The 25,613-nt window shown below is 42.3% G+C and overlaps 1 protein-coding gene and 1 long non-coding RNA gene across 7 annotated transcripts in view; one reads left to right on the forward strand and one right to left on the reverse strand.

The window, feature by feature from the left end:
• The window catches only part of LOC118178631, a 137,939-nt gene continuing 112,326 nt past the window's right edge, over nt 1-25,613 (forward strand). The window contains exons 1-4 of one of the 6 annotated variants that reach the window (XR_004756241.1): nt 1-171; nt 1,630-6,640; nt 8,280-8,378; nt 24,814-24,927. This is a non-coding gene — a long non-coding RNA (uncharacterized LOC118178631). Of the gene's footprint in view, nt 172-1,021; nt 1,300-1,416; nt 6,641-8,279; nt 8,379-24,813; nt 24,928-25,613 lie in introns of those variants that run through there. The other 5 variants (XR_004756242.1, XR_004756240.1, XR_004756237.1 and 2 more) reach the window with 5 other exon arrangements.
• On the reverse strand, nt 1,800-22,981 carry TSPAN2 (tetraspanin 2). Its single transcript, XM_035347342.1, has 7 exons — nt 22,358-22,981; nt 10,758-10,855; nt 10,242-10,316; nt 9,595-9,693; nt 8,350-8,424; nt 7,497-7,580; nt 1,800-5,822 (listed from the first exon to the last, which is right to left on the reverse strand). Exons 1-7 carry the CDS (start codon nt 22,404-22,406, stop codon nt 5,757-5,759), a joined length of 546 nt encoding a protein of 181 aa, XP_035203233.1. The 5' UTR covers nt 22,407-22,981; the 3' UTR covers nt 1,800-5,756.

Raw genomic sequence — 25,613 nt, forward strand, 5'->3', positions numbered from 1 at the left:
TCACATAACTAACCAACAGATTTGCAGACAGCACTAAGATGTTGGGAGAAGGCAAAGATCTTAATTTTGGACAGGAAGTAACAGAAAAGCATGGGAGCACAGAACACTAAGGAGGCCTGTAGGAGCTGCGGTCAACCAGAGCCCACACCGAGGCAGGTTTGTCCTTTGAAAGTAACTGGCCCCCTCTTCCAAACCGACATTGCCGTTGCATTAAAAGTAAGGCCTCTCTTATCTAGAAAAGGCTTGAAAACTGGGTCATCTTTCAACTCCAGTTGCTCTGATGCTGACGAGCTTCGAGCGAAGCACTTGGGCATTACATGACTGTCACCGCCCTTCACACGGAGTGCGGGAGCGCCGGGCTGAGCAGGGCAGGAGCGTTGCGTGCTGCCTCGGGGGCCCGCAGCACAGGCGGCCGGTGGTGGCCGTGCTGGGCTCGGCCCTGAGAAGCACAGTCCCGCACGAACTGGCACGCCCGCCGCTGGGGAGCGGGGAGGCCGCCACGCAATCCCGCTTCCCTCGGCTTCGTCCGGAAAGGACAAACCTGCCTCCGCTGCCCGCCACGAGCAGCGCTGCCCGTGCGCCAGGGGGCGCCCACAGCCTCCCCCCCACCCGACTAGCACCGCCCGCTGAGGCGCGGTCGGCAGGGCGGGCCCGTGAGCGCCCCGGAGGAGGGGACTGAGGGGGTGAGGCGGCACCGAGCCAGCGCTGCGCAGAATCGCCCGCGAACGGAACCGTACCGTACCCGTCCCCGGCGCGCAGCATCGCCGCGGCCCGGGCCGTGCCGACAGCTTGTTGGTTGGGGGGGGGGGGGGGGGGGGGGGGGGAAGGGGCGGTTGCGGGGCCCCGCCGTCGTCCCCGCCTCAGCCGTTGCGAGAGCGGAGCACGGGCCGCACGCAAGTGCTGTCGGCCGCGGCGCGAGCCGCCATTGGGGAGTTGTTCCCGGCCGCGCCCCGCCCCGCCCCGCGGGTCCCTGCGGCTCGCTGCGGGCTGGTAGCGGTCGCCGGCGCTTCGCGACCCGCTCCGCTCCCGGCGGTCCCGCGGCCGCGCGCTCTGGCTGAGGCCAGCTCCTTCTCCTGCAGCCTGCCCGCGGCTTGGCTTCGGGGCGACCGTGGCACCGCCGAAGATGGCAGGCGCTCTCCTCCGGAGCCCGGCCTGGGGAGCCCCCGCCGGGCGGTCAGCCGCCCGCCTCGCGGGCCCGTTCTCGGCCCCCCGGCCTGCGCCGTCGCCGCCTGATCGCGCGTTCGAAGGCAGGTGGCCAGCCCCGGCGTCCTGGGTGTCCTGCACGTCGGGACCAGAAAGGTGAGGCGAAGGCGACCCCGACCCGGCGGGGGTTCTCCCTCAGGTGCCCCGCTGGCCGCCAGACGTGGCGAGCGCGCGGGAGGCGGTGCAGCACCGTCCCCGGCTGTGGGAAGCTGTGGGAGACTGCTGCGGACATAGCACGCTGGAAGGCACAAAGACAGGTTCTCCCTGATAGTCTTTTGTTTCAGGTTATCTTTATTAGAACGTTGCTTCAAATTCACGGCAAAACTGATAAAACACGACTTCAGAACACGTTAAGCTACAGGGAAGTGAAAGCTGATTTCAGCAATAGAAGGAACATCAGCCCTTTTTTTTTTTTTTTCTTTACAGAAAGCTGCTATAGAGGTAATGCTGCTACAGACTTTGCAGTCATACACTGATGATACCCCAGTTCTGTCCAAAATCAGAATTTGTGCTATAGAAACAAATACATTGCACTGGAAGTGGTTTGTATTTTGGAGAACCTAGTAGTGGCAGAAGCACCAACAGAGAGGAAGACGTGATATTGGTAAGCTTTATTTATGTACATTTCTATAAACATCGTCTGATGCTGTTAATCAGTAGCTTCCAAAGGCTGTAAAAGATAGTATTTGAAGGCTTAAGATAAGTCAATTTAATTTTCAATATATATGAAATACATTTTGCTATAAAACTATCACTTTCAGCATAAAGTGAGATATGAATCTTCATTGTAGGGATATTACAGGGCTGTGCTTCATCAGCTCCTGTTCAATCTCTGGAAGATATCAAAACTGGCTGAGTTTTTCCTGTAACAAGTGAAGCTCCCACTCAAGTCAGTTACTCAGAAAAAAATAGACATGGTAAACGTGAATAATGATGTTAAAAGAAATAAGGGAATCAACTACTTAATATTTTTATAGGTTAGAACAAACTTGTTGATTGGATCAGAAAATGCATGTGCTCTCAAGATAATCCCCTGGAGGGTTTTAGTCTTTTTCCACTTTCTTACACCTTTGACAGAACATCTGTATTTTCTGTCCTTGAATGAGTTAAAAAAGGCCTTTAGTTACTAAGATGCAGAGAAATCTGCTGAACAGTACTGCAGATACCTTATGTACCTCATAGCAGCAGGAAACAACGAAAGAGGCTCTTATCTCTGGATTCTGCTAAAAGCACTAGTAAATGGTAATACATTGATTTCCATATACCAATAACTTAGAGAATTAAACCAGTGACTGGTATCATTCTGTTCCTGATATGCAGTGCAGATGTCTTATATACCCAGACAGCAGTAAAACCTAGAGTATAAGCAGTCATTATGCTCAGAAAAACAAATGCGCTATTCAGAGGAGAAAAAAACAAACACTGCAAGGTAACACAAGACAACAACTTCGGCAGGAAGTTAGGTTGTTCAAGTCTGAATTTGTAGCATATTTCTTTGTACCGCTCTTTCCTGTTTTCATAAGGCACTTGGATGTTTTTGTCCTTCTGGGTGAGCTGGGGCTTGGGAAGCAATAGAAGTCTCTGCAAACTGCCTTTTATTCAGTGCATCTGAAAAGCAGGATCCATCATCTTTCAACTTAAACAAACAGTAAGCAAATGAAGAAGCTGCCTCTGGTCATATCATTACATTTTGATGCTACAGATTTGAGAAATGAATGGTATACGTAGATTTGTTTTTTAAAAAAATAGTCATTACATGGGTGGAACGTAAGAGAAGGAGACAGGAATTCACTGTAAATAAGTGGTCTGTGTAGGGAAATTATTTGGGAACCCAAACCACTGGTTTGCCTTTTGTGGTATTTTTATCAATTGTCAAAAATTATTACCAGTTATAAACTGTTTTTACGGGAAAGCTCTCCTGCTCTGAATGGCCAAAAATGACGCTATACAAAAGTTACTTCTTTCTGTCAGTCTTACCTTGGGAGAAAATACCCCAGTTATACGCTATCCCTTTTTCTCTTCGGGACAGAATGAGTTGTAGGGATGGTCTCAAGCGTATCTGGGATCCAGGAAATGGCTTTGTTATCAGCTATGAGAAACTTATTTTCTTAGTGTCAACTTGAGACCCTCATGGATTTGCTGCCAGTGTCATTCTCCCAGCTGAGACTTTCTTAAGAGCAGAAAGCTGATCAGGGACAGATTTCTTGGCCTGATACCTGCGGAGTAAGGTCCCAGGACCTACTTTTACATGGCATCCATATTTAATAAGCTGTGGACAGTGATACAAGCCTAACTCTTCTTTGGTATATGATACAATGTCTCCTGTCATCAGGGGACCTGAAGCTGAGCATAGAAACTACACAGTTGTCAGTGCCTGCTGCATATTCAGCTGATACTACCTTTAGTGCACAGCTGTCTCAATGCCACTGGATAGCCACACAGTTCGTGGCTGAAAAATTTGAAAAGAGAGATCTATGTAAAAACCATCAAGATGTGTCAATTAAATGGGAAACATGGAACAGCAGCACTGTTTCCAGTGCTGAAGTAATAGAAAAGTGATAGGAGTTTGAGTTTCTTTGAGAAATGAGAGAGAAATAACATGAGGGATGTATATTCCATGCAAATGTGCACAGGACTGCACACATTTCCTGAAGTCCCATCATATTCTAGTGTAATAAATTACTTGTAAATACCAAGTCCTGTTAGACATTATGGACCATTTCACTGAGTAAGTTAGCTGAATTCTTCCCTGTCATACCCACTCTCTTAAAATGGAACAACTGCATCAGAAATCTGAACTAATACTAATCAGATGGACTGAGCTGGTATGTGGACATTGCTAAGAGAAAGTTATTCCCTGAAATGCTGAGTTACCTGGAGTAAGCAAAAAAATAAAAGATTCTGAGCCCTTGCTGTGATTTACTACCTCCCTTTGGGGATAACCTTTCTCCCTTCTAGGCTGCTTTAAAAGGAACACATTTAAATAAATAAATATGAAAAATAGACAAAAATATGGAAACAAACTATGTAAATGCAAGCCCTGAGGTATTTCAAGAACACTAATTTTTATACCTGACACACAATCTACAACTGCCAGTAAGAAGTTTTTCTTTATGGCTCTGTAAAAATGTCCCATTTTTCTTCTCTGTCTTACACCCACAAGAAAGGGTGAGAGGTTGAGGTAAGAGCCCCATGGAAGCTGTGATCGTCACTGAAGCAAAACCAGAGGATATTAAAGTGCTACATGTCTTTCCCTGACCGTTTTCTGTCTTCAGTTCAGTTCCATGGACCAGTTAGGTTCTACAGGGTATCTGACAAAGCTGCTGCTTATTTTTTTTTTTGATATAGTTTCTACTTCTGCACCAGCATTTTAGACCATATAGAGTCTTGCAGAATAAAGGGATTTCTGAATAAAGATTTTAGTGGTCCCTTTAACTCATAATTTTATTCAATTTATTTATTTATTTTTGTGTCTCAGGCTAGCTTTGGAAGCTTAAACACACTGTGCACTGCAGTCACTCCCAAATGACTGTGTATCTTGCCAGCTTCCTACCTCTCTCCCTCTCTTTGTTTAGCCTGGATCTCTTTGGACATGTTTCCTCTTACAGAGCTTTCTGTATTTGCATGAAAATACAACTGGACATAGAAAAAAAAGAATGTATTTATATAATAATTATAATCCAATATGTGCATGACAGTGAAGTCACAGAATCGCAGAATGGTTAAGGTTGGAAGGGACCTGTGGAGGTCATCTGGTCCAACTCTCCTGCTCCACGTAGAGCAAGTTGACCAAGACCATATCCAGGCAGCTTTTGAAGATCTCCAAGGAAGGAGATGTCACAACCTCTCTGGGTAAACTGTGCCAGTGCTTGTCGGGTCTATTCACGTGAAGTTCTTTGGAGCAGATCGTTAAGCATTTCTCCCCCCCTCCCCCCCTTTTTTTTTATCAAGTCCAATTTAATTATTTTTTTTTTCTCTTTGGGCTTTGGAAAGAATAGTTAAAAAATGGATCATAGGTCTTACTTTTTAAAATGGCATTTCGTTCTCCGCCAATTCTTGGCAAATGAGCTTGGTATAAAAGGGTTTAAAGCAACCTATGGATGTGTGTACACTCTTGCATAGTGACGACTCTGGAAGAATATGCATGCAAACGTGCACACAGAACATATTTCATTTGCACATACTTACCTAAACAAGGTACTGCATATACAGATATCTGTTAAATATGCATACATATATGTAATGAGAGATATGCATGTGCTTATATGATGTCTGTAGATATGTGAACTCTTAATTGCACATATACAAACATTAAACAAATTAGTTTTAGATGCCATCTTTGCTTTTTTCATTAGAAAGGACATTAAAAAACCCTTTTTGTTCACTTCAGTTTTACTGTAACTAATACAATTCATCTCCTCACCTAATGGGATATTTTCCTTGAAGTATGTTAAAACTAATTAAAATGTATTACAGTTATTAATTTGGGTAGAAGAGTACTTCTTGTAAAGCTTAGTCTTGAACTTCTGGGACATGGTTGTGCATTGTAAGTTTTAGATCATTTCTCTTGTGTTACGGATTGCACAGCAGAGAACCATGCTGAATATCATGCCAAAGATCTAGAAGAAAAGGAATGCAATTTAGGGATCCACTTAAAAAAACATTATAAAAATAGAACGCATATCTGAACAATTTGAAGGTTCTTATTGCAGGGTAGCAAGTGACTGCTTCTGTCTACAGACCTTAAGATATCAGACAATTAATGTCAAAGATATTTCACTGATACCTAAAGCCAGGATTTTACATGTCCACATTGGATTCATTGTGCTTTGTTCTGAATGGCCAGCATAACAGCCCCCAAATGTTAATTTTAACATAAACTGCACTAACATCAATAATTGTGACTGTTGGTGTTATGCCTAGCATTGCATCAAAAGCTTCTGATTTTCAGAATGCTTATACATGGAATATTGTATACACATTTGATTAAGAGAATGATTCCAGAGGAATCTCTGGTACTGGTGTTAAGCATTGTGGTTTAACAGAGAAAGCTAAGCTCTTAACAGTTGCTACCCAGGACTGAGACTATATATTAGATAAAAAACTCTATTCATGTTGGGGAACTAGTTTACTAGAATGTTGAAAGCAGAGAACGGTGGGTTTCCAGAGTCTCCAGAAATTTCTTTTTGCCACAATTTTATGTTCGAAAGCAGAGTTAGCAGCTACTGCCTGAGGCTTCACTGCAAATGATGGGAGATGTCAGTACTATTGGTCAGTTAAATCACCAAGTTCACATCCCCATCCCCTACACCTTAAGGAGAAAGGAGACAGCTGATGAGTCACATACCATGAAGTGTCAGAAACAAGCATGGAAAAATGTACTTATGTGCTTCTCTGCTGAAGAGATTATTGCTTCACAATTTCTACTATATAGGAGGTGGGAAGCCACAGATGAGATGCTCTAGCGTATTTCTAGTGTATCTTTGTTGAGCATTGTGATTATTGGAACTGTCCTACCAACATTGATGTGCTGCACTTTTGAGTACACCTTCGCATTTTATGCAACTTAAAGCACAAGCGATCTAGGATTATTTACCCACTCCAGTTACCCTTTACCCACTCCACAGTTTCCATTACATACATAGACCCTTCATCTGCTTTGAATGTCCACATAATTCCATGAATCTCCTACTCTTAAGAGCAGCTAGAAGTATATTTCTTATAAATTTTCCAGCTCCTCATGCTGTTTTGGACTGTTGATAGTTTCTGAATCTGAAGGAGGTCATGCTTTCTGTTAAAGCTGTGTTTGATGTAGACTGCCCACTCCTGCCACATCCTTGCAGCAGGGTGACATCTACTGGTCACAGCTCTGTCATGAAGGAGCACTCCTTGGGAAAACAGTACATGCTTGTGGGAGAAGGTGGAGAGTAAGGAAAGTTTTAATGATGCTTTAATGACATAACTCAATGAATCGCTACCTATCACTAGGTGCTGTATGTTTAGGAGAGAGATGCTGTTCTGAAAACTGTGCAGTTTAAATCCTGCTCCTTTAACACAGCACATACTGATCACTGGATCCATGACCTAGAAAATCTTTATATAAACAATCCTTCACATTGAACCAATGTTACAGACAGCATTTTCCTGAAAAGCCATTTCACAGGACAGACTGAAAGTGCTAAGAATTGTTGCACCTTTGAGGAATCTCACCAGCAGCTGCAAAACAAAGCTATTAATAAGGGACAGGGGACTGGACTCAAATACTGATAGAGTGAGAGCATGGATTTACTCACTGTGATGCCAGCAATTGCAATTCCAACAATTCCAAGTAAATGCAGATTAGCATCAAGTACATTCTGGATTTCAACCAGGCAGTTCTATTAAAAACAAAATTTAAAGATTTTAACTCCTACAAAAATATACTCCAAACAACTCTATTAATTCTGCTCACTAAACAACAGATGAACATTAAAAAGATGATTGCAGTCTCTGCCCTAACTCTTGTATCTATACTTTGTGTTTTGTTTGACAGCTTTCACAGCATATTCCCTTTTTTAGTGAGACATCAATACTTCCATGTGCTATTATTTACTTCTTGCCTGTACAGGCTGAGACATACAAGTCATCTTCTTACAATCAGTTTTCCGTCAACCTAAAACTCTTTCTGTGATATACCATGCTAAATAAAGATGTCTGGCCCTTCAGATTGATAGAGTACTGATAAACAGATTCATCAAATGATAGAAATATCAGTATCATTCTTAAAAACAACAAAATATCTACTCAGGAGTCTCTGTGCAATACTAAGACAAGCACTTGCCAAAATTCAGCTTTCACGGGGTCTTTCATTTGTGACTCCTGTTCTGCTACATCCTTCTCATCTTGCTTTTCAGATGGTGTAATATTATCATAGCTACAATGGGATGCTGCAAGCAGGCTTCAGAAATTAGGGCAGGGTACGTTCCATATGACCTCCAATTTAGTTCTGCCTCTACTTTGTTCCATTTCATACAGAATTTCCTTGCTGGAATTCGTGAGGTAAAAAGGAAGTTCTTTCTTTCTTTTACTTCTAGAAGAACATCTCCAATTTTACTGAATGATTGACATGAAAAACTTATTAAAACAACCAGAACAGAGGACACTTGCCTTTGGCATCTGGATATTCTCTGGACAAGGTAATCCCATTTGTTGTTCCATATTATCTTTACCACAGCATTGGAGCTAAATGAGAGTGTCAAAAGAAGGGGAAATCATAGACTGTTTCCTGCTGATAGTGAGTCAATTGATAACAAAAAGTAAGAGAAAAAATACACAGATCAAGTAATAAACTGTACTAACTGATACCTCTGGTAGAGTTCCAACTGGGTTCTCTAAAATCAATTTCAATTGTCTGTAGCCATAACAGACAAATTCCTACTAAAAAAAAAAAAAAAAAAAACTTCCCAAAGTATCTCATAGCAAAGCAAACAAGTAGGTTTCAAAAAACCAGAACCCCTAATTCCATGGAGAAAGTAGGAAGTCCAAATAGCACATACATAATTATGGGCAATGCACAATGGCTACAACAGAGAATACTAGAATCTCTGTTTCTGACAGAATATAGTGCTGGGTTTGGAGACCATAATAAATCAGTGTTTTAGAGGGTTTGTTTTTCCTGTTTGCATGTCTCCCACAAAATGCTTAGAATTCCTCTTTGGGCCAGAAATAACAGCCATGGGAGAAGGACAAAAGGGTCTGAGGTTGTAAAATGTTTATTCTAAAGAACGTGGGAATGCTGTGAGGAGCAACAAAGCCAGGGCTTGATCTCTGTGGGAGGCAGAGCAGATAAAGGATGCATGCAAGTGGCATTCAGGAAGTCACAGGTTCTAATGCTGATTCAGATGCTAACTCTGGGTGGCCTGAATTGAGTCACAAATTATGTTCTTTTATTTTTTTTTTGTCTACTTGGTTCAGTCTGTGACAGTCAGTTAATTCCTGTTGGTAATACTGTAGTTCCTGGGACATTGGTCACAGTTTTTTCTCTGACAAAATAGAGACTCATCTTTGTATTTCTCTCTGCATTTTTGTGTATTTATTCTTGGACTTTAAAATCTAAAAGATCCATAATAGTCATATCTACTGCACAACAAAGACCAGAAGCTTTAAGTCAAATTTAAAAGCCTGGCCATTTTAACTTGCAAAAGTAGGAATAACTTGTAATCTAAAATCCAGAATTTTGACGTGGCCACCAGGAAACGGTTGTGAGCCTCTGACTCCATTTTAAGCAACATTCAGTTCTATTCTTCCCTACCTCAGTGGGAGGCATTCTGAATTTTAAATGATAATGTGATAGTAGAATATGTGATAGTAGAATAGTAGTACAAGGTATTTAAGCTCAGGAGAACTACTCACAGCTAAGTGGTAGTGATAGATAGTCCTGTTGACCTTCCCCGGATTTTTCATATATTCATCATAAATGTCTTCATAGATTTTCTGGACTTCCTGTATTGCCTGCAGAAATCAGACTTTCCAAGTAAGAGGCAAGTAAGTCTTACCCTCAATCCAGTACAGACTTCCAGCTTGTGCCATCAACTTCTGGTGCAGAAAAAATTATTCTTGGTAAACTGAGGTAGACATGACTGGAAATATGGGAGGTTTTGTAGCCTGATGACAATCAGAGCTACTCTGTATGGGTCAGAATCTGCTGTGTTCTAGTGTTTTGGTTAGATGCTTTTTAGTTGGATAAGTTCAATGCTTGTATTTAATCACCTTTCTCCCAAGAAATACACCCTTATCATATAGTTCCACTTGATGTTCCTCATGGATGTAACATTTGACCACACAGATAGTCCTTCTCGAGGGGGCAAAAACTGCATCCCATTCTGAAACTGGACTTGCGATAACACAAGGTCTCATTTACTCCAGATAAGAATGTTAGAGAGTCTTGCTTGCAAAAGTGTCCTGGTTCCTTATCCTGTGTATGAGCCTGCCTTTAGGTCCATCAGCCACAGGAATCTAGAACTGTCCCCTTATTACCTTAGAAGAAGCTTGCTACTCACCACTTTCTTGCCTATGAAAGCAAATACTCCAGCAGTGACCTCAGCTGCAAATATCACCAACAAGCAAGCAAAGAACTGCAGAGGGAGAAAAGAACCTTATGTCAGTTTACTCTGCACAATACGCTTTACATGGACTGCCACTCAGCCCCTCATTCTTGTCCAGATCTCAACAGCCCCAACAATAACCGACAGAGCAAACTGGTGAACAGGATCAGTGACAAGGGCATCAAGTCAGGCTTCTTGTAATATGAAAACAAAGGTAGAAATTGCAAAGATGTGGCTCTAATGGTAGTTTCAAGAAAGATGGGGTAATTCTAGGAAATATAGTACAGGAGGCAAGCAATAGAACTTCATGTATGGAGGCGATGCAGTAGCATGATGGCTAGAGATGCTAGATTAACCAGGAAAAGGACATAAGACATTTTTTGATCTTGGACAGCAAAGATCTAATGACACAAGACATACACTTTTGAATAATTTTCCAGCACTTCCAAGCCCTTGAAACCTTTTACTTACTGCTCCAAGTAAGAACTGAGACTCGCGCGCTGCTCCACAGCACCCAAAAAATCCAACCATGGTCATGAGAGCACCTGCTCCCACCAATACATAGAGTCCTGTGGAAAATCAGAATCAGACAAGTATTTAAGAAAGTTTTTCTTTCCGAAGTCTGCTACCTATTTTGTCAAAACCACACATTTGTAAATAACAGTGGTCTCTGTCTCTCACAGAGAACATCTGTTACACAGAAAATTTGCTGTCACCACAAAAGGAAACTAAAGATTTCTTCAGAACTCTTGGAGAATCAGAGACAAATGAAAAGACTTCCACCTTCCAAGTTTTCTGTTCCCAGGGCAGCTCATTCCAGGAAGAACATGCATTCTACCATCCCAAATGACTTTACAGCTCTTCAGTGAGGAACATAAGGCAACAAATCCAACACTGCTTATTTTTATGAAACCTGGGGCTGAAAATGTCCTGTACTGCTGTGCAGGGGTGGAACTCAGAAAACTACCTGGCAATCTCTGTTCTACAAGTTGCCTGGCAGCACATAAAAGAGGACATTTGAAGATCTTCAGGAAAGGTACAGGTATTACAATATGATGTCTCTCTGAAATCAGTACTTTGGCTGGGGAAAAAGGTGAGTGCTATTGGAAAGAAGACTTGGAAAAGTGTTGCCTGAAAATTGATAGAATCACAGGACCATGCAATCAGATACATCACATCAGATTTTTTTTATTTTTATTTTTTAAAACAGGTGATTCTGTGTTAAAGTAGTAGAGTACCTAAAGTTTAAAGGCCAATAACCTTTCATGCTTGGCCTACAAACTCTATCTCATGATGCATGCTGCCTACATCTGAACTGCAGGATACCCTCCTAAACCCCTTATTTCAGTAGGCAGCATCAGAATGTTTTTGCAGCAGCCAGTGGCAATACTGCATTGCTTTCATGTTCTGGACATTCACTGCTAAGTGTTGTGCAGTTGTTGAATTACTGACCAAAAGATACCTGCATGTGGACAAATTTAATAACATAAAGAAAAAAAACAAGTGGATCATCAGATGAAATGCATTAAGAGGATAATGAAGCAATCTGTGTATGAAACTGTCAACAGAGTCCAGGCCTGACACAAGTACAGAATATGGAATATGGCAGTATAGCCCCAGTCTTAAAACAACAGATCTAGGATCCCAGCTATGTTCAGAACTTGGCAGGACAAAAACTGTAGGGGTAAGGGATTAGCATTCATTTCTGCCATCTCTAAATCTGCTAGAAATACTGATAGCCCTTCTCCCTCCCCTCCCCTCCCCTCCCCTCCCCTCCCTTCCCCTCTCCCCTTCCCTCTCTTCTTTTTCATATGGACTTTATCTTAGAAAAAGGGAATCCAGAGTACAGAATTTTTCTTTCCTCACTTGTAAACATGAACTGCTTGATCTGTGCTTAGGCAATACATCCTTTGTGTGTGGTGTCATTCCTATCAGACAACTGCTGTGTTTGGGCCTAGTCTCTGGGTGCCATGCCAGACAAAGTACCAAAGACTGTGCAGCATCATATAATTGTACTCTTGGTCTTGTGTAGGCAACATGGAGGACACAGAGATCTGCTGTGCTGATCTACTGCTTGAAAAAACAGCTGAATTTCCTTCCCCAAGCTGTACGAGGGGATGGTGGAGCTATAGACTGTGCACACTAGATGGCACAGTGAACCTTGCTCTCAGCTTTGGTTACTCAAACTTTTCATCAGAATGTTTAGTATTCTCAATTACAAACTTAAATATTTTAAAATATGACCCAAATCTTCAGGGTTAACAGAGCTGCCAGGACTTACTATTAGCAGACCTTGTGTGACCTGGACTAGAAAGCCCTATAAATGACAGTTTGCAATGATTGCTTGGAAAATGAAAAAACAAACTGACAATATACAAGTGCAGAGCATATAGCCATACTGCCATGCAGGTGCAGCCTTTTTGAAGAAGGCAGATTCCAACCTGCTGCCTGTTCATTAGCTTTCCAGCCACTGTGTATTAGCCAGATATCCATCCCAGCTATTGTGATTCTTCTCCTCCTCCTCCATGTTGTGTGTCCTGCTTCCTTTCAGGGATTGCTGCTGAGGAAAACATTCTGCTAAATAGTAATAAAGCAATTATAATTAATATGGCTTTGCCGGATCTGTGACACCAGATATGTGGGATTTGCTGCTGACTCTGTTGGCAGTCCACATTATGTGATTTCTAGATTTTTCATATTCAGCATCTTGGGACTTAGTAGGACTGAGCATTCTTTAAGCTAATGCTTGTACACATTCACGATGCAGTGGCTTTCACTGAGGGAGGGATATACAAAGATACATGTCACTCAGGAGTAGGGGTCAGTTCCTTGTTGAAGGAGAGCTGGAAAAAGCACTAGTCTTAACTTCAGTTGCAGAACCTGCTGTTCATCTGCCAAACACTAAAACTGCCATTTTCTGAGATCGCCATGGTAACAAATGGGGTATAATTATGGAGATGTTTCCTGGGCCCTTTTCTGCATGTCACTTTCTACTTCAGTCCCTGTAATTACTTATTAGGCAATTTAGGAGACAGACTTTTTGATTAGGAAGACTCGAGAAACGTCTTCCCATTTCTTTTTGTTGCTTCGTGCTAGGAAAGACAGCTCTCTGAGGCTCAGGGATGAGACCACTTTCAAGTATCTTGGTTTCCTCATGTCTAAGAAACAGGCTTAGAATTTCACTTGCATGACTCACAGCTAAACCGCTACCTCAGCTTAGAACTTCCCTTTTAAGGCATGCTACAGGAAGAACTTCTCACACTACTCACGAAACAAAGCTCAGTTTGCTGTGTGTCCTCGTCCCATAGTTTTGCCAGCCAGAAGTTTAAAACCACTTTCTTCCATCTTTTGTTAGGAGAGTTAATTCCAGAGTTTGTTCTTGCTCAGCCTGGGACTAGTAATTGCTGACACTTAGTTATTTCTAGCTGAAAAATACTGAGGACATGTAAAAAAAAATCCACAGAACTGAACGTGCTTTTAAGTGTCTGCTATACATATGCACATGTAACCTTTCAAACAGGAGTAAGACACTTGAATTGTAGAATGGATTGGAAGGGACCTCAAAGATCACCTAGTTCCACTCCCCCTGCCATAGGCAGAAACACCCACCACCAGACCAGGCTGCCCAAAGCCTCATCCAACCTGGCCTTGAACACTTCCCAGGATGGAGCATCCACAACTTCTCTGGGCAACCTGTTCCAGTGCCTCACCATCCTCATAATTTCTTGGTAATACCTAATCTAAATCTACCCTCTTTTAGTTTAAAGCCATTAGTCCCTGTCCTATCACTACACCCCTTGACAAAGAGTCCCTCTCTAGCTTTCCTGTAGGCCCCCTTTAAGCTGGCTCAGGTCAAGCTTTTCATCCACCAGTACCCCCAAGTCCTTCTTCGCAGGGCTGGAGTTTTTCCTAGTGGACTGTAACGGCAATGTAGGCACAATCACCTCAAATTCTGTAATGGGAATAGACCTAAACTAAAAAGTGAATCTCTCTAGAAGGGAAAGAGAAAAAAAAGAGGGTGACAATGATGCATTGTATGGCATCCCTTGGAATCACGGCCTGACCTTGTGACATTGTCCACTGATGGCTGTCAAACTTGGCTACATAGGATCAACAAAGAAGCAGACAAATCCAGAAATTTGGTGGTATTAATGCCATACATTGCTGTAGAGGTAGTATCACATGTCAGAAGTAACTAAGCTTCACTAAACCCTGTTCCTTTTAACAAAAGTAGGACAGAAAGCAAAGCTTTAATCAGCTTCTATTCAGAAGTGCTTCCATTTTAAAATACAAAGCCTTGACATGTCCTTCAGCTTAGAATCCCCAGCTCAGCAGAGAAAGAAAAACAAACACACTTAGTATATAGTCACAAAATGGAACACATTTGATAGCTAGAAAATCTGACACAAAGAGCTTCTCCACAAAGCATGGCAAAATGAAACGCGCAAGTCAGGTCAAGGCAGAGATTTGAGAATACTGTCTAGCTGCAGCTTTTTGTGCAGGAAAAGTAGAAAAGTACAAGGCAGAAAGGAAGCAAATGGTTTTGGCCTGTACAATGATTTTTTTTTTCTTACCTCATTTTGCCTCTGTTCATTTCCTGATTCCTAATTTGGTATATTTTCTGATCTCTGTCTGCTAATGGAGAGGAGAGTTTGACAACTTACTAGTTGCCGAGTTCATTGTCGTAGTGTTTGGCACCACACATCCCATACAATATCAGACATCAGATGAAGAGAGAATACTGAAAACAGGCATATTGCTATGACATTAAGGAGGGCAAACATCGGACCTATAATGACAGAAACCTGCCAACTATGTGGCTACCTGCTATTCAAAAATATTTATTGCATACGTTCATGCAGGACCTAAAAAGCAAGTCACACTCAGCCCCTGAAAGCCAAAGGCATGCACATGAACAGAGTAACAACTGTCCCTAGAACCAGAGTCCCTCTATGCTCCCATTGCAAAGAATCCTGCGATAGGCAGAAGTGTGTATTGCCAATATTTTACGAGGCAGAAAGGAAACACTGCAACACAAACCAGGCAGGTAGGAACCTACTAATGTGAAAATTAAAGACATTCTTATTTCATACAACGCATGAACTGTTATCACCACCATCAGATATAGTCTGCCAGCCTCCTAGACTGGTAGAGAGATAATTTCATAGTCTGAAGTAGATCACATTCACAAAGTTGGTTTTCTTCAAAACCTTACTGACAGCTATGAGACACAAATCTGTGCCTAGAGCATACTGCAGAGAGTCAGAGCAGACAATTGTATGCTCTCTGTCTGGTTTTATTTCACATGGGTTCTTGTTTACCTGGCTGCTATGGTCACTTTCCATTTTAAATAGTTCTACTCTTTCTTTTTTGGGCTGAGTAACTAACACTGAACAAAATGCCAACTGTTCATACTCTACTGAGAACACAAGCAGCTCTGTTCTTGGCATAAGTGATCCAGAGGCAGTGATGACAGGAGTCCTAAAACCCAGACATAACCTGAAGAGAGTTTCTTGCGGTTATATGTGAATTACAGTCTTGGAGGCAGATGTGCTTCTCCCTAGATGGACTGAGGCTCTCAGACCCTCAGCAGAGCACCAAGGAACTTGTAATGCAAGTGCACTATTGGAAAAAATGAGAAAACACATGTAGGAGTTGGAAATAACAGGCCAGACAAGAACAATTGTATATGTTACATTCAGTGGCAGAGTCAGTTTTTGATACAGGCTTGTTACTGGACTTTACCATTTCCGTGTTGAAAGATTTTTAGTATAAATTTATCTGTTAAACACATTTTCAAAACTAGAGAAGCGAGGAAGAGTTCTCTGAAGGAAGATAAGTTTCTGGAGAACTGGAGCATACCCTTAATTTGAGCATAACGCACATACATAATTATGTGTTGTGTGAATACAACATGGTTAATCTTCCTGGAACCACAAAAGCATTACAGATACTGGCCAGTTTGTAGACTTCTGCTGGTACACAATTCCTGAATTTCAGTTTAAAAGTAACCTCACTGTAATGTAACATCCTGGTTTAATGCCTCCCCCTTCACACAGAATACCAGCATTTGTTACACTTTTTGGTTACACACATCTCACAACTCTGAATAATGATGTCCCAAATTCACGTAAGCCCAAATGTATCACATATCACCTTCTCAATAGTCTCCAATGGCTCTGTCAATGTCTACTTCACCCTATACTAAGGTTCACTGAAGTCAGAGGTATGAGATTGGTACTAGATTCTTAATCCCAACAGGCAATTTTCAGCAGGCTTCATTGATGCCAGAAGAATTGCAGATTGCATGCAGCTTGACTAGTGACAGAAGAGCCGATATTAAATCATCTTTGGAGCTGTGTGCATTTTTTAGCATCCCTGCAAAGATGCTACAAGCTGACTTGCTGCCTCCCAGCACCTTTGCTTATAGGAAACATCTAGCTTCTTAGTGTCTGACTGACAATGTAATGAAAACACTTGGCAACATAGGTACATAGTTCTGCACAGAACCATATTCTTTTTTTTCAAGTGTTGCTAGACTGAGGATAAAAGATTAATAAGTTGACGTAGACTCAAAGACGACAAACAGAATCAGCTGTAAACAGTGCCATACAGCCTGATACAACTATTCACTCATGCAAGAACATTACTGCCTTTTTTGCTTTGGAGCTTTTCCTAGATAATTAAAAATGTTGAACCTGTGGTGTTGGACCCTGGCCTGAACAACACTGTGCTGCCTCCGCATGGGTAGTCTGACCAGTGTAAGATACAACTGCTTGATCACTCACTGAGGTAGGCCATGGAATACCCTACATACTCAGTGAATCATATTGTAAGAGTTCAGCATTTGCAATAATGAGACCAGCATGCAGACACTTAGGGTGACTTGCAGCTGCCCGGAGAAAAGAGAATAGGGTGCATCAAAGAAAGAGATAGTGTAACTGTCAGTTCAACTGTTGCTTCTGTGTGGACCGAGCTAGCTGCACACAGAAGGGAGTAGGGTGGGAGGAAGACGAGGATAATTTACCAGGCAAAAAACATAAAGAATATTATCATGCTTAAGTGATTAATTTAAAAAACAACCCTTCTGGATCTCAGCACATGACACATGTAAAACAATTAATCTGAGCTAGATGGACAGATTATTTTTATTTAATTGGCTTGTTTTGTTAGAATTCTGACTTTGTGGTGGCTTTGTCTTCTAGGTAAGAACTCTGCCTGGTGTCATACTGGCTCATAGGTACTGATTGCTAGGTTTTATGATCCAGCATAGAGACTGAAGACTGTTGAACCACTTTCACTTTGAGGTAGTGTTTTTTGCTGGTGGTGATGTAGATTTTTTTTTTTTCTGGTAGGGGGGGTGTTGATTATCATATATCAAGATGATTTCTAATGCAGTAGCTTTCATTTTCCACTCAGGATCACTATCAGCCTTTTCTAAACAAACTTTATTCACTGCAGAAAAGACTTGCACACAGGATGATAGGAAGAAAGACAGACAAACTCACTACTTATGTCTTAGGTACAGACTAAAAGCCTCTGCAAGGTCTAATGCACATGATGGCATGGACACTCAATAGTCCTCTTGTGGTGCTGCATCACTATACAGAGGCTACTTTGTCAATAGTTCTCATTTTAGGGCTGATAGGCCTTGGCTTTTGGAGAGAAAATACTGCTGACTAAAGGTACAGTGTTTGACTCCAAAATACCAGAATAGAATACAACAGAATGAGGCACAGAAGCAGAGAATTGTAGTTTACATGGATTTAACTGCTAGCCAGCTCCTGTTTGCATGGGCACCCATTCCTATGGAGAAAACATACTAATATCCTTCAACTCCAGACATTACTTAATATCCTAAGGCATGCACCATCTAATTGTACCCTTCAAAGCCAGAATGATCACTCATGCTCTCATAGACCCCAAGAAAAAGCCACAGCTACCCTGAAACTTCCATCCACAGCTGGTCTGGCTCTGGATTGCAGCGTGGATCATGGAACATGGGCAAAGAGAGCATAATATATCAGAAAGTTTGTGATCTCTGGCTGTGCAGGAGAAGCAATGACTCAGTGCTACCCATTATGAGAAGAATCATCCAGGTTGATCCATTCACATTCATCATTATTACCCTTATTAACAGGACTTCATTTTTAGTGCTACTGGCAGTGATGTGACCCTCTCACTTCTTTTATTAGGGGTACACAGAGTTTGATCTCCGTGTTGTCCATGAAGCCAAAAAAGATTTTCCTCTTCATCCACCAAATGCAGAGAGGAGAGCAAATGTCTTGAGCCATCCTTTAAAAAGCCTGTGTTGGTTTTAACTTAACAAATGCTCAACTTGCACTCAACAGGCACTTTGTCTTCTCGTCTATGGTTTAGGTATTTTTAAATTTAAGAACAGCACTACTACAAAGAACTTAATGAAGGGCCAATCAATGTATTCTGCGAGACAGCAGAAGGTTCACGTCAGGTTCACACAAGCATGTTTCTTACCCTTTTGACTGTTGCAGACCTTCCTGCTCAGTAAAAAGTTCATGAGAATCTTGGCACAGGAGCCTCAGAAAGGAGGGGTGAAAGATCTTTTTTCCATTTGGTCAACACAGTGTCACACACAACTCAGATAAAAGAGGTGACTGCCCAGCTATTGACCTTTGCTTAAATTATTATTATTATTATTTACTGGAATACAGCTAAGAGAGGAATATATGAAATCTATGAGAGCTGAGCTGCAGTAAGAAGAAAGGTACGTTTTTGCCTAACTGCCCTGAAACACATGCACAAAAAACATACTGTGAGATGGAGTAACACAAAAATACTGTCATGCCTGCCACTGCAGTGAGAACTCCAAAAGCTGGAACTGGAATCAGAGGATGTCCAATTTTAGGAAGCTACTCCCTGTATATAGTTGAAAACTTATCTTCCACTCCAGGGTGCGATACATTCAGTAGACCAGATGGAGACTGCATGGGTCAAAGAGTTCCAGTTTCATCCCCTTATGTTGTAGGTTAAAAAACTGCAAGCTGCAGTGGGGAAGATGGATCACTGAACACAAAACCACAAGCAACAGAAAAGTAACACCACATATGTGCTTGACCTCAGCACTGCTGCCTGCAAGTTGTTCTGAAACCAACAAAAACATTTCAGTGGCTGGAAAAGATGAAGAGGCCTGGTTGCCAAGTCATGGCCCAAACTATTCCAAGGGGTAGAAGAGACCGCTGGACTGCTGCTAAAGAACAAGGCTATTTCGAGAAACTCATTCTGGCCTGTTTCAACTATATATATCAACTATTTTAAAATAAAATTTCAGATCCAGGAAAACAAACAAACAAAACCAAAAAAAAAATTATAATAAGGAAGCAACAGAGAGAAACTGGTTAGATTCAGCTGGCAGCTCAGTACAGGTACAAAAAGAGCAGATTGTGCTGCTCTTTGAAAGCAAGAAAATGAGATGTTATCCACAAGATGGTGATTCTAGACAGTGCCTCTACCTACAAAGCAGTACTTCAACCTACAGACATCTAAATGCAGCTGCAGTGACCTTCCAAGCGCCGATGCAGAGCTTATCTGATCACAGGGACTTGGGCTATCTCAAGGCAGCCACAACAGTGGTCAGTGGAACAAAGTTAAAGAAATTGTTTTTAAATATATGGCCATGTGTTTGTATCTCCAAGTCATGTTGGTGATCTGCTTTCTCTTTCAGCCCTTTGGGCAGCTGCATATAATGTACTGCATAGTATTCCATATTAAGAGTTGCTATGCAGAATTCTGGCTGTCACCCAAAATGCATGTTACCGTGCAAACACACAAAACCAAATAAACAATGCTCCTAGAAACTCTGTGAGATGGGTTAAATGCACAAATGTCAAGGGGGACTTGAAGTCTCCTACAGAGCTAAAGCACTTGAGACCAAGTGCAACCTTTTCTGCTGCTTCCGTTGAAAAACAAAACAAACCAACCAATCAGACAAACAAACAAAAAACAAACACAAAAACACACTGGTACTTAACTTATCACCGATCTTTTACTATTTCCTTAGTGATTGTTGACCTCTTCAGGTTTCTGACTGGCTGCTCTATCGGTAGTTAAGAATTCATAACAGCATTTAGTGTAATTTGTAAGGAGGGAGGGGAGCATACATGTTTTTTTGTTTAAGAGACATGCTCCATTCAGAGCACACTGCCTATTATAAAAAAGAGCCAAAACCTTGTCTTAGAGTTCAGCCAAAAGTGCAATTTACAAGAATTCTCAACATATTTATGTCCTGTTCCTTAGCACTTCCTCTGCTAGCAATTACATATTACAGCATTCAGCACTATAAATATATGTAATAACCAGCCCAATAGCTGAATGTCACAATATACAACTAAACTTATACAAGAACATTCCTCAGGACTTCCCAAAATGAACAACTCTGAATAGCTTTTGTAATTCTTACACAGGACTGAAGCAGATTAAATCTTTCAAAGATTTAAATACACATGCACCACTTGTTTATACAGTGTTACAGTCTGCATTGCAAAGCTGTGCAATGACGATGGTGCTTATTCATATGACAGGATTTACTACTTTCTGGCTTCTAACAAACCAACAGTAATTGAATTTGAAGGCCAGAACATCCCTCTATCTTGTTGAATCTCCTGTGTCAAACCTAAGTAGATGAGGCAGGGAAGAGTTTCAAGATGCAGCATTGGAAATTCAGCAGGTATAAACTGGATGTGGAAATAAAGGTGGTGGTCTCATATGCTGCCAATGTAGCAGCTCAGGTGTAAGAGGAAAAATAAATCATATTTCCTTGTCCCTCTGCATCAGAGGAGATGCTACAGTATTTTGCAGCATCCCTCAGGCCCCAGTCAGATTTCCATCTGAATGGTCTTATTCAGTCTCTTAAACTCCCAGAGAAACGTTGCTGGACATAACACTCAACCCATCTATTCCCTCAGTATTGTACAGTCACATCTGTGCCTCTGGCCCTGTTGCATATGTCAAAGAAGCTTTGGTTTAGGACTTTGGTGTATCAGAGTCAAGGTCTCCATTAAGAAAATGGGGGTATTTAAAGTAACTGCACAGCCCAGTCAATATTCCTGTGATGGGTGTGACTGCTAGGACATTCTGAGTCAAATTCCACCATTCTGGTACACCCTGCCAGGGTGGCTTGATGGCAAAGACAGGACTGGGTATTCATTCACACATGGCATTTATAGATGGCAAAAATGATTGTTCCAATTGGATTTTATTAGCTGAGTGTGTATCAAGGAGTGAAATATTAAAATAGGGGAAAAAATCTGACCCTTCTTGCATAAAGACAAGTTGCAACTACCAATGGATAGAGAAATGCAGTTGCTGGCAGTCCTAGACAACTGCTGTTTCAGGATGTCTATAGACATGTAACAGGTTGTGTTTCCCAAAAGCCCAACTGCAAATCCCAGGGAGAAGAGAAAAAAAAAAATAAATGCCTAAATTAGATGTGACCAATACCAGTCCTGTGGGCATAAGGAACTTGTCAATTCATGCCTAGGTTGGATGAACAGTTCTTGGGATGACTGAACATCATGCAGTTTTCAGCTGTGGAAGGATTTGTTCTGATACTTAAAATTGGGCTAAGGGCCTCTGTGTGGACACACAGGGAGAAATGGTGAGCAAAAGTCTTACTCCTCCACTGGTACTAGAAGCATTCAGAAATGACACTGTTGTTTCATTGATTAGTAGCTGCACAGAAAACTCTGGAAGGATATACTGATGAGTCCTATGTCCCAGTGTTCTCTGACCCATCTCAACTTCTACTGCAACAGCATTAGCACAATTCATTTAGGAAATGTAGAAATTGAATCAAGTGCGAAAGAGTTCAGTTAGGCCTAAAGAAATTGATGCAAAGCAGAGAAAAGATGAAAGCCACCACCCACATGGCACACAGCACCAGAATACCCATTTTGTGCAGTTCAGCTCAGGTATTGTTGCATGAGGTGTGCATGAGCTCAGGTATTCAGCTCAGGTATTGTTGCATGAGGTGTGTCACGTGCCCTGGGATGAAACCAAGGCTAATGGCTACTGCCATCACAGGCACTTAAACTTACCAATGAAGAAATACTCTGGAGGCTTTTTGTCTGAAGCAAACTCTGCCATAACCCCACCAAACCGCAGCCATAGACCAAAGGCAATGACAGCCAATCCTGCCAGCTGAAAAATACATAGACTAGTCAATACTTTAATAACAAATGTCTGGAGAACATCAAAGAAGTGTCATCAAAGAAGTGTCAATAGCAAGTCCCACAGCTCAGAATTGCACTGTCAGAAAATTCAGGAAGCTCATGGTAGTATTTGATAACAATGAATTTGGTGCAATGTACTTCTTTCATTCTTTTGGCTTCTCAGTATAGTGGTGCTTACAAATTTACTAGTGGCTTTCAAACTTTTTGAGTAAGCTCTTTTAGTCATCAAAACTTGGCCTAAATCACAATGGGCAAAGGATTGGGGCAGGAAGGGACGAGGGTGGTGAGGGAGTCAGTGCCCATGAGAACAGACAGGATGCAAATCCAATGGGAACACTGCCTGCCCTCCTTCCTACCAGAAGACCTAGAACTGCATTGTAGCCGTACCATATGCAGGAGGCTACTCAGAGTCTTGGCCTGGAGTCAAGATGCTGCTACTGTAGGAAAAACACTGTCCAGGGGAGTGCTGCCAGACCAGGAGTTGAGTAGCACTGGCATAAAAAAACCAAAACTTAGACACAAAAAAAATTTTTTTTTTTTTTTTTTTTCTTTTTTTTTTTTTTTTTCCAGCCCTCTAATGTGTTTTAGGGCTAAGTAACAGCCTGTTGGGCTAAGAGGTGCCCTCTTCCCCTGTATGAATCTCAGGTCCAGCTCCAGAGTCACGAGATACATGATGGTGAGACCAGCTGGACGTCAATCATACCAGACTACAGAAGATCTTTTGGCCATTTCAGAACTGCTGCTGCTGCTGAATTGTGAGAATGGTTCTGTTTAGAGGCTTACCAGAAATAAAGGCTTATATTGTTCTTAGGGATGTGCTGAAGTGAAGTGTCTTTGGACTGATTCTGACAGGGCATTTTTCCTATATATTGGACTCCCTGTCAGAACTAGGAAATAAAATGATTATTACAGTGCACAATATCTTTAATCACAGAAATGATTAACAAAGAAGCATTGGATACTGTCAAATTCAAGGAAAAAAAAACTTTTAATGAAAATGACTAGATTAAAATTACATGTCAGATGAGGGAAAAGAGCTATAGACAGTGGTCCCAGGCCCCCAGCATGCTGGACATTTATAAACCTGCCAGGCAATGGCAAGTGTACTGGCAGTTTTAGCATCCTGCAGAGATTGTGCATCTGTGCAGAGAGTGTCCAAAGGAGGGCAACAAAGATGGTGAAAGGTCTGGAGGGGAAGACGTATGCAGAGTGGTCAGGGTTGCTTGGTTTGTTCAGCTTACAGAAGAGAAGACTGAGTGGTGCCAGGTCACAAGGGAGAGCAGAGGGGCAGGTGCTGATCTCTTCCCTCTGGTGACAGCAACAGGGTCCAAAGGAATGGTATGGAGCTGTGACAAGGGAAGGTCAGGCTGGGTGTTAGGAAAAGGTTCTTCACTGAAAGGGTGGTTGGGCACTGTAACAGCCTCCCCAAGAGAGTGGTCACAGCATTGAGTCTGCCAGAGTTCAAGAAGCATTTGGGCAGTGCTCTTAGGCATAGGGTATGAGGGTGGTCCTTTGTGGAGTCAAGAGTTGAATTCGGTGATGGGTCCCTTCCAACTCTGGATATTCTTTGATTCTATGAATGCTCTCTTACTCTACTGATGGAGGCCCAGAGCCCAGGTCTGCAGCAACCACCCAACCTGAATGAGGTTTATAAAACACCTATTGTTTACCATATCCTTGGAAACCTGGTAGGGTGCTTTTTGAGCCTGTCCTGCATTGCCAGACACTTGATTCAACCAGCATAGCTACAGCAAGCAAAAAAGGCAGGCAAGCATATGGCTGAAGAGCTTGGGATCACAACTTCCTTCACAGAAGGTAAAGATGTGCCGTATCATAGTATGAGAATCCCCTGCCACTCTGGTCTTGGCATTTGTACCTCCCTTGCTTGCAGGCTTAGGCTCAGGCTGTGCACTGCTAGGTGCACAGGCTGTGCACCCCTCCTTCTAAGTGATTCTGGTACTTTGGATGTGCTTGAAAGGAATGCCCCCACTCCAGCTGAGAAGATGGTTTCTGCCATTTCAGTGAAAAGACAGACAACAAAACACAAGTAATTGTCACTCCTGTGAAACAATATAAGACAAAGCTTTGTCCTTCTTACTGACTTGCAGCTGCAGCTGAGCAACATCATTCTGCTCCCAGCAGCACAGCAGCACTGTGTACCCGGAGCTTGCAGCGCTGTCACCAAGAGGGAAAAGCATTTGGTTTAACTGTGTTTAAAGCATAAAGGAGACAAAAGCCCAAAACTGGTTGCCCCAGAGAAGCTGAACAGGATTATTTTGTGACTTTTTTTTTTTTTTTTTTTTGGTTTTGGTTTTAAACAGAAAGCAAGAAAAAGACATTTAAAAGGCCACATTTCTATTTGTTTTCTAATGTGAAACTGAAAAGTTACTGGAAGAGAGTACACAGCATATGGGAAAGTGGAAGAAAAATGAAAGGTAACAAATTAAATTGTGCTGTGGAACTGTGAGCCTATTGAAAAGGTGTTATGATTGGTGAGTGAGCATAGCATTCTCTGATCTCTTGAGGGTGTCGCAATAAACACTGTTCTTTACCACCTTATGGTAGTACAAAGCAAATTACAATATGATGCAAGGACTTCGTCTTCCAGGATGAACTGGTAAAAGTAGCAGCTGTTGGCCCACCATTTGAAATGATATTATTAAGAAGCATCACAATGCTGTGGAGAAGTATTGTAGTACATATGCTGCATGGGATGCTGGGAGACCCACTGTGGCCTCCTGTTTGAAAAGTTTGGCTTGTTGGGGAGATGGTCACTACTTTAAGTTGTCATTAAAGAAAGATGCTGTCTCTTCTCAGAAGTGCCTTCATACGTCAAGTATGCGTTTTTCCAGGAATAGATGTATCTTTATGAAAAAGTCGAGAGCGCTAGCAGGGCGCTCCTGCAGCCTATGCAGCCTGGCACGCAGCGCTCTTTTGGGGGACTTGCGGACTTCCTCCGGCATGGGGCAGCCCCGCGGGGCTCCGGGGTGATCCGACGCCCCGTCAGCGCGGGCAGGCGCCCGACACCGCGGCAGCCTGGCCGGCCGCAGCCTGCTGCCCGCGCGCTCCGGGGCGCCCGGCCAAGCGCGCCGGGCTCCAGCCGCCGCTCGAGGCGCCGCGA

Source organism: Oxyura jamaicensis, chromosome 26, assembly GCF_011077185.1.
Source record: "Oxyura jamaicensis isolate SHBP4307 breed ruddy duck chromosome 26, BPBGC_Ojam_1.0, whole genome shotgun sequence".
NCBI classification, from domain to species: Eukaryota; Metazoa; Chordata; class Aves; order Anseriformes; family Anatidae; genus Oxyura; species Oxyura jamaicensis.

What these genes read in the sequence shown, in the direction of transcription:
- TSPAN2 (XM_035347342.1), bottom strand. Translation starts at nt 22,406, where the DNA reads ATGGCAGAGTTTGCTTCAGACAAAAAGCCTCCAGAGTATTTCTTCATT. An exon ending in CTCAGTTCTTACTTGGAGCA is followed by an intron (nt 10,317 to 10,757) that starts GTAAGTAAAAGG and finishes CTCCCTCTGCAG; the next exon opens with TTCTTTGCTTGCTTGTTGGT. An exon ending in TTGCAATTGCTGGCATCACA is followed by an intron (nt 5,823 to 7,496) that starts GTGAGTAAATCC and finishes CTTTTCTTCTAG; the next exon opens with ATCTTTGGCATGATATTCAG.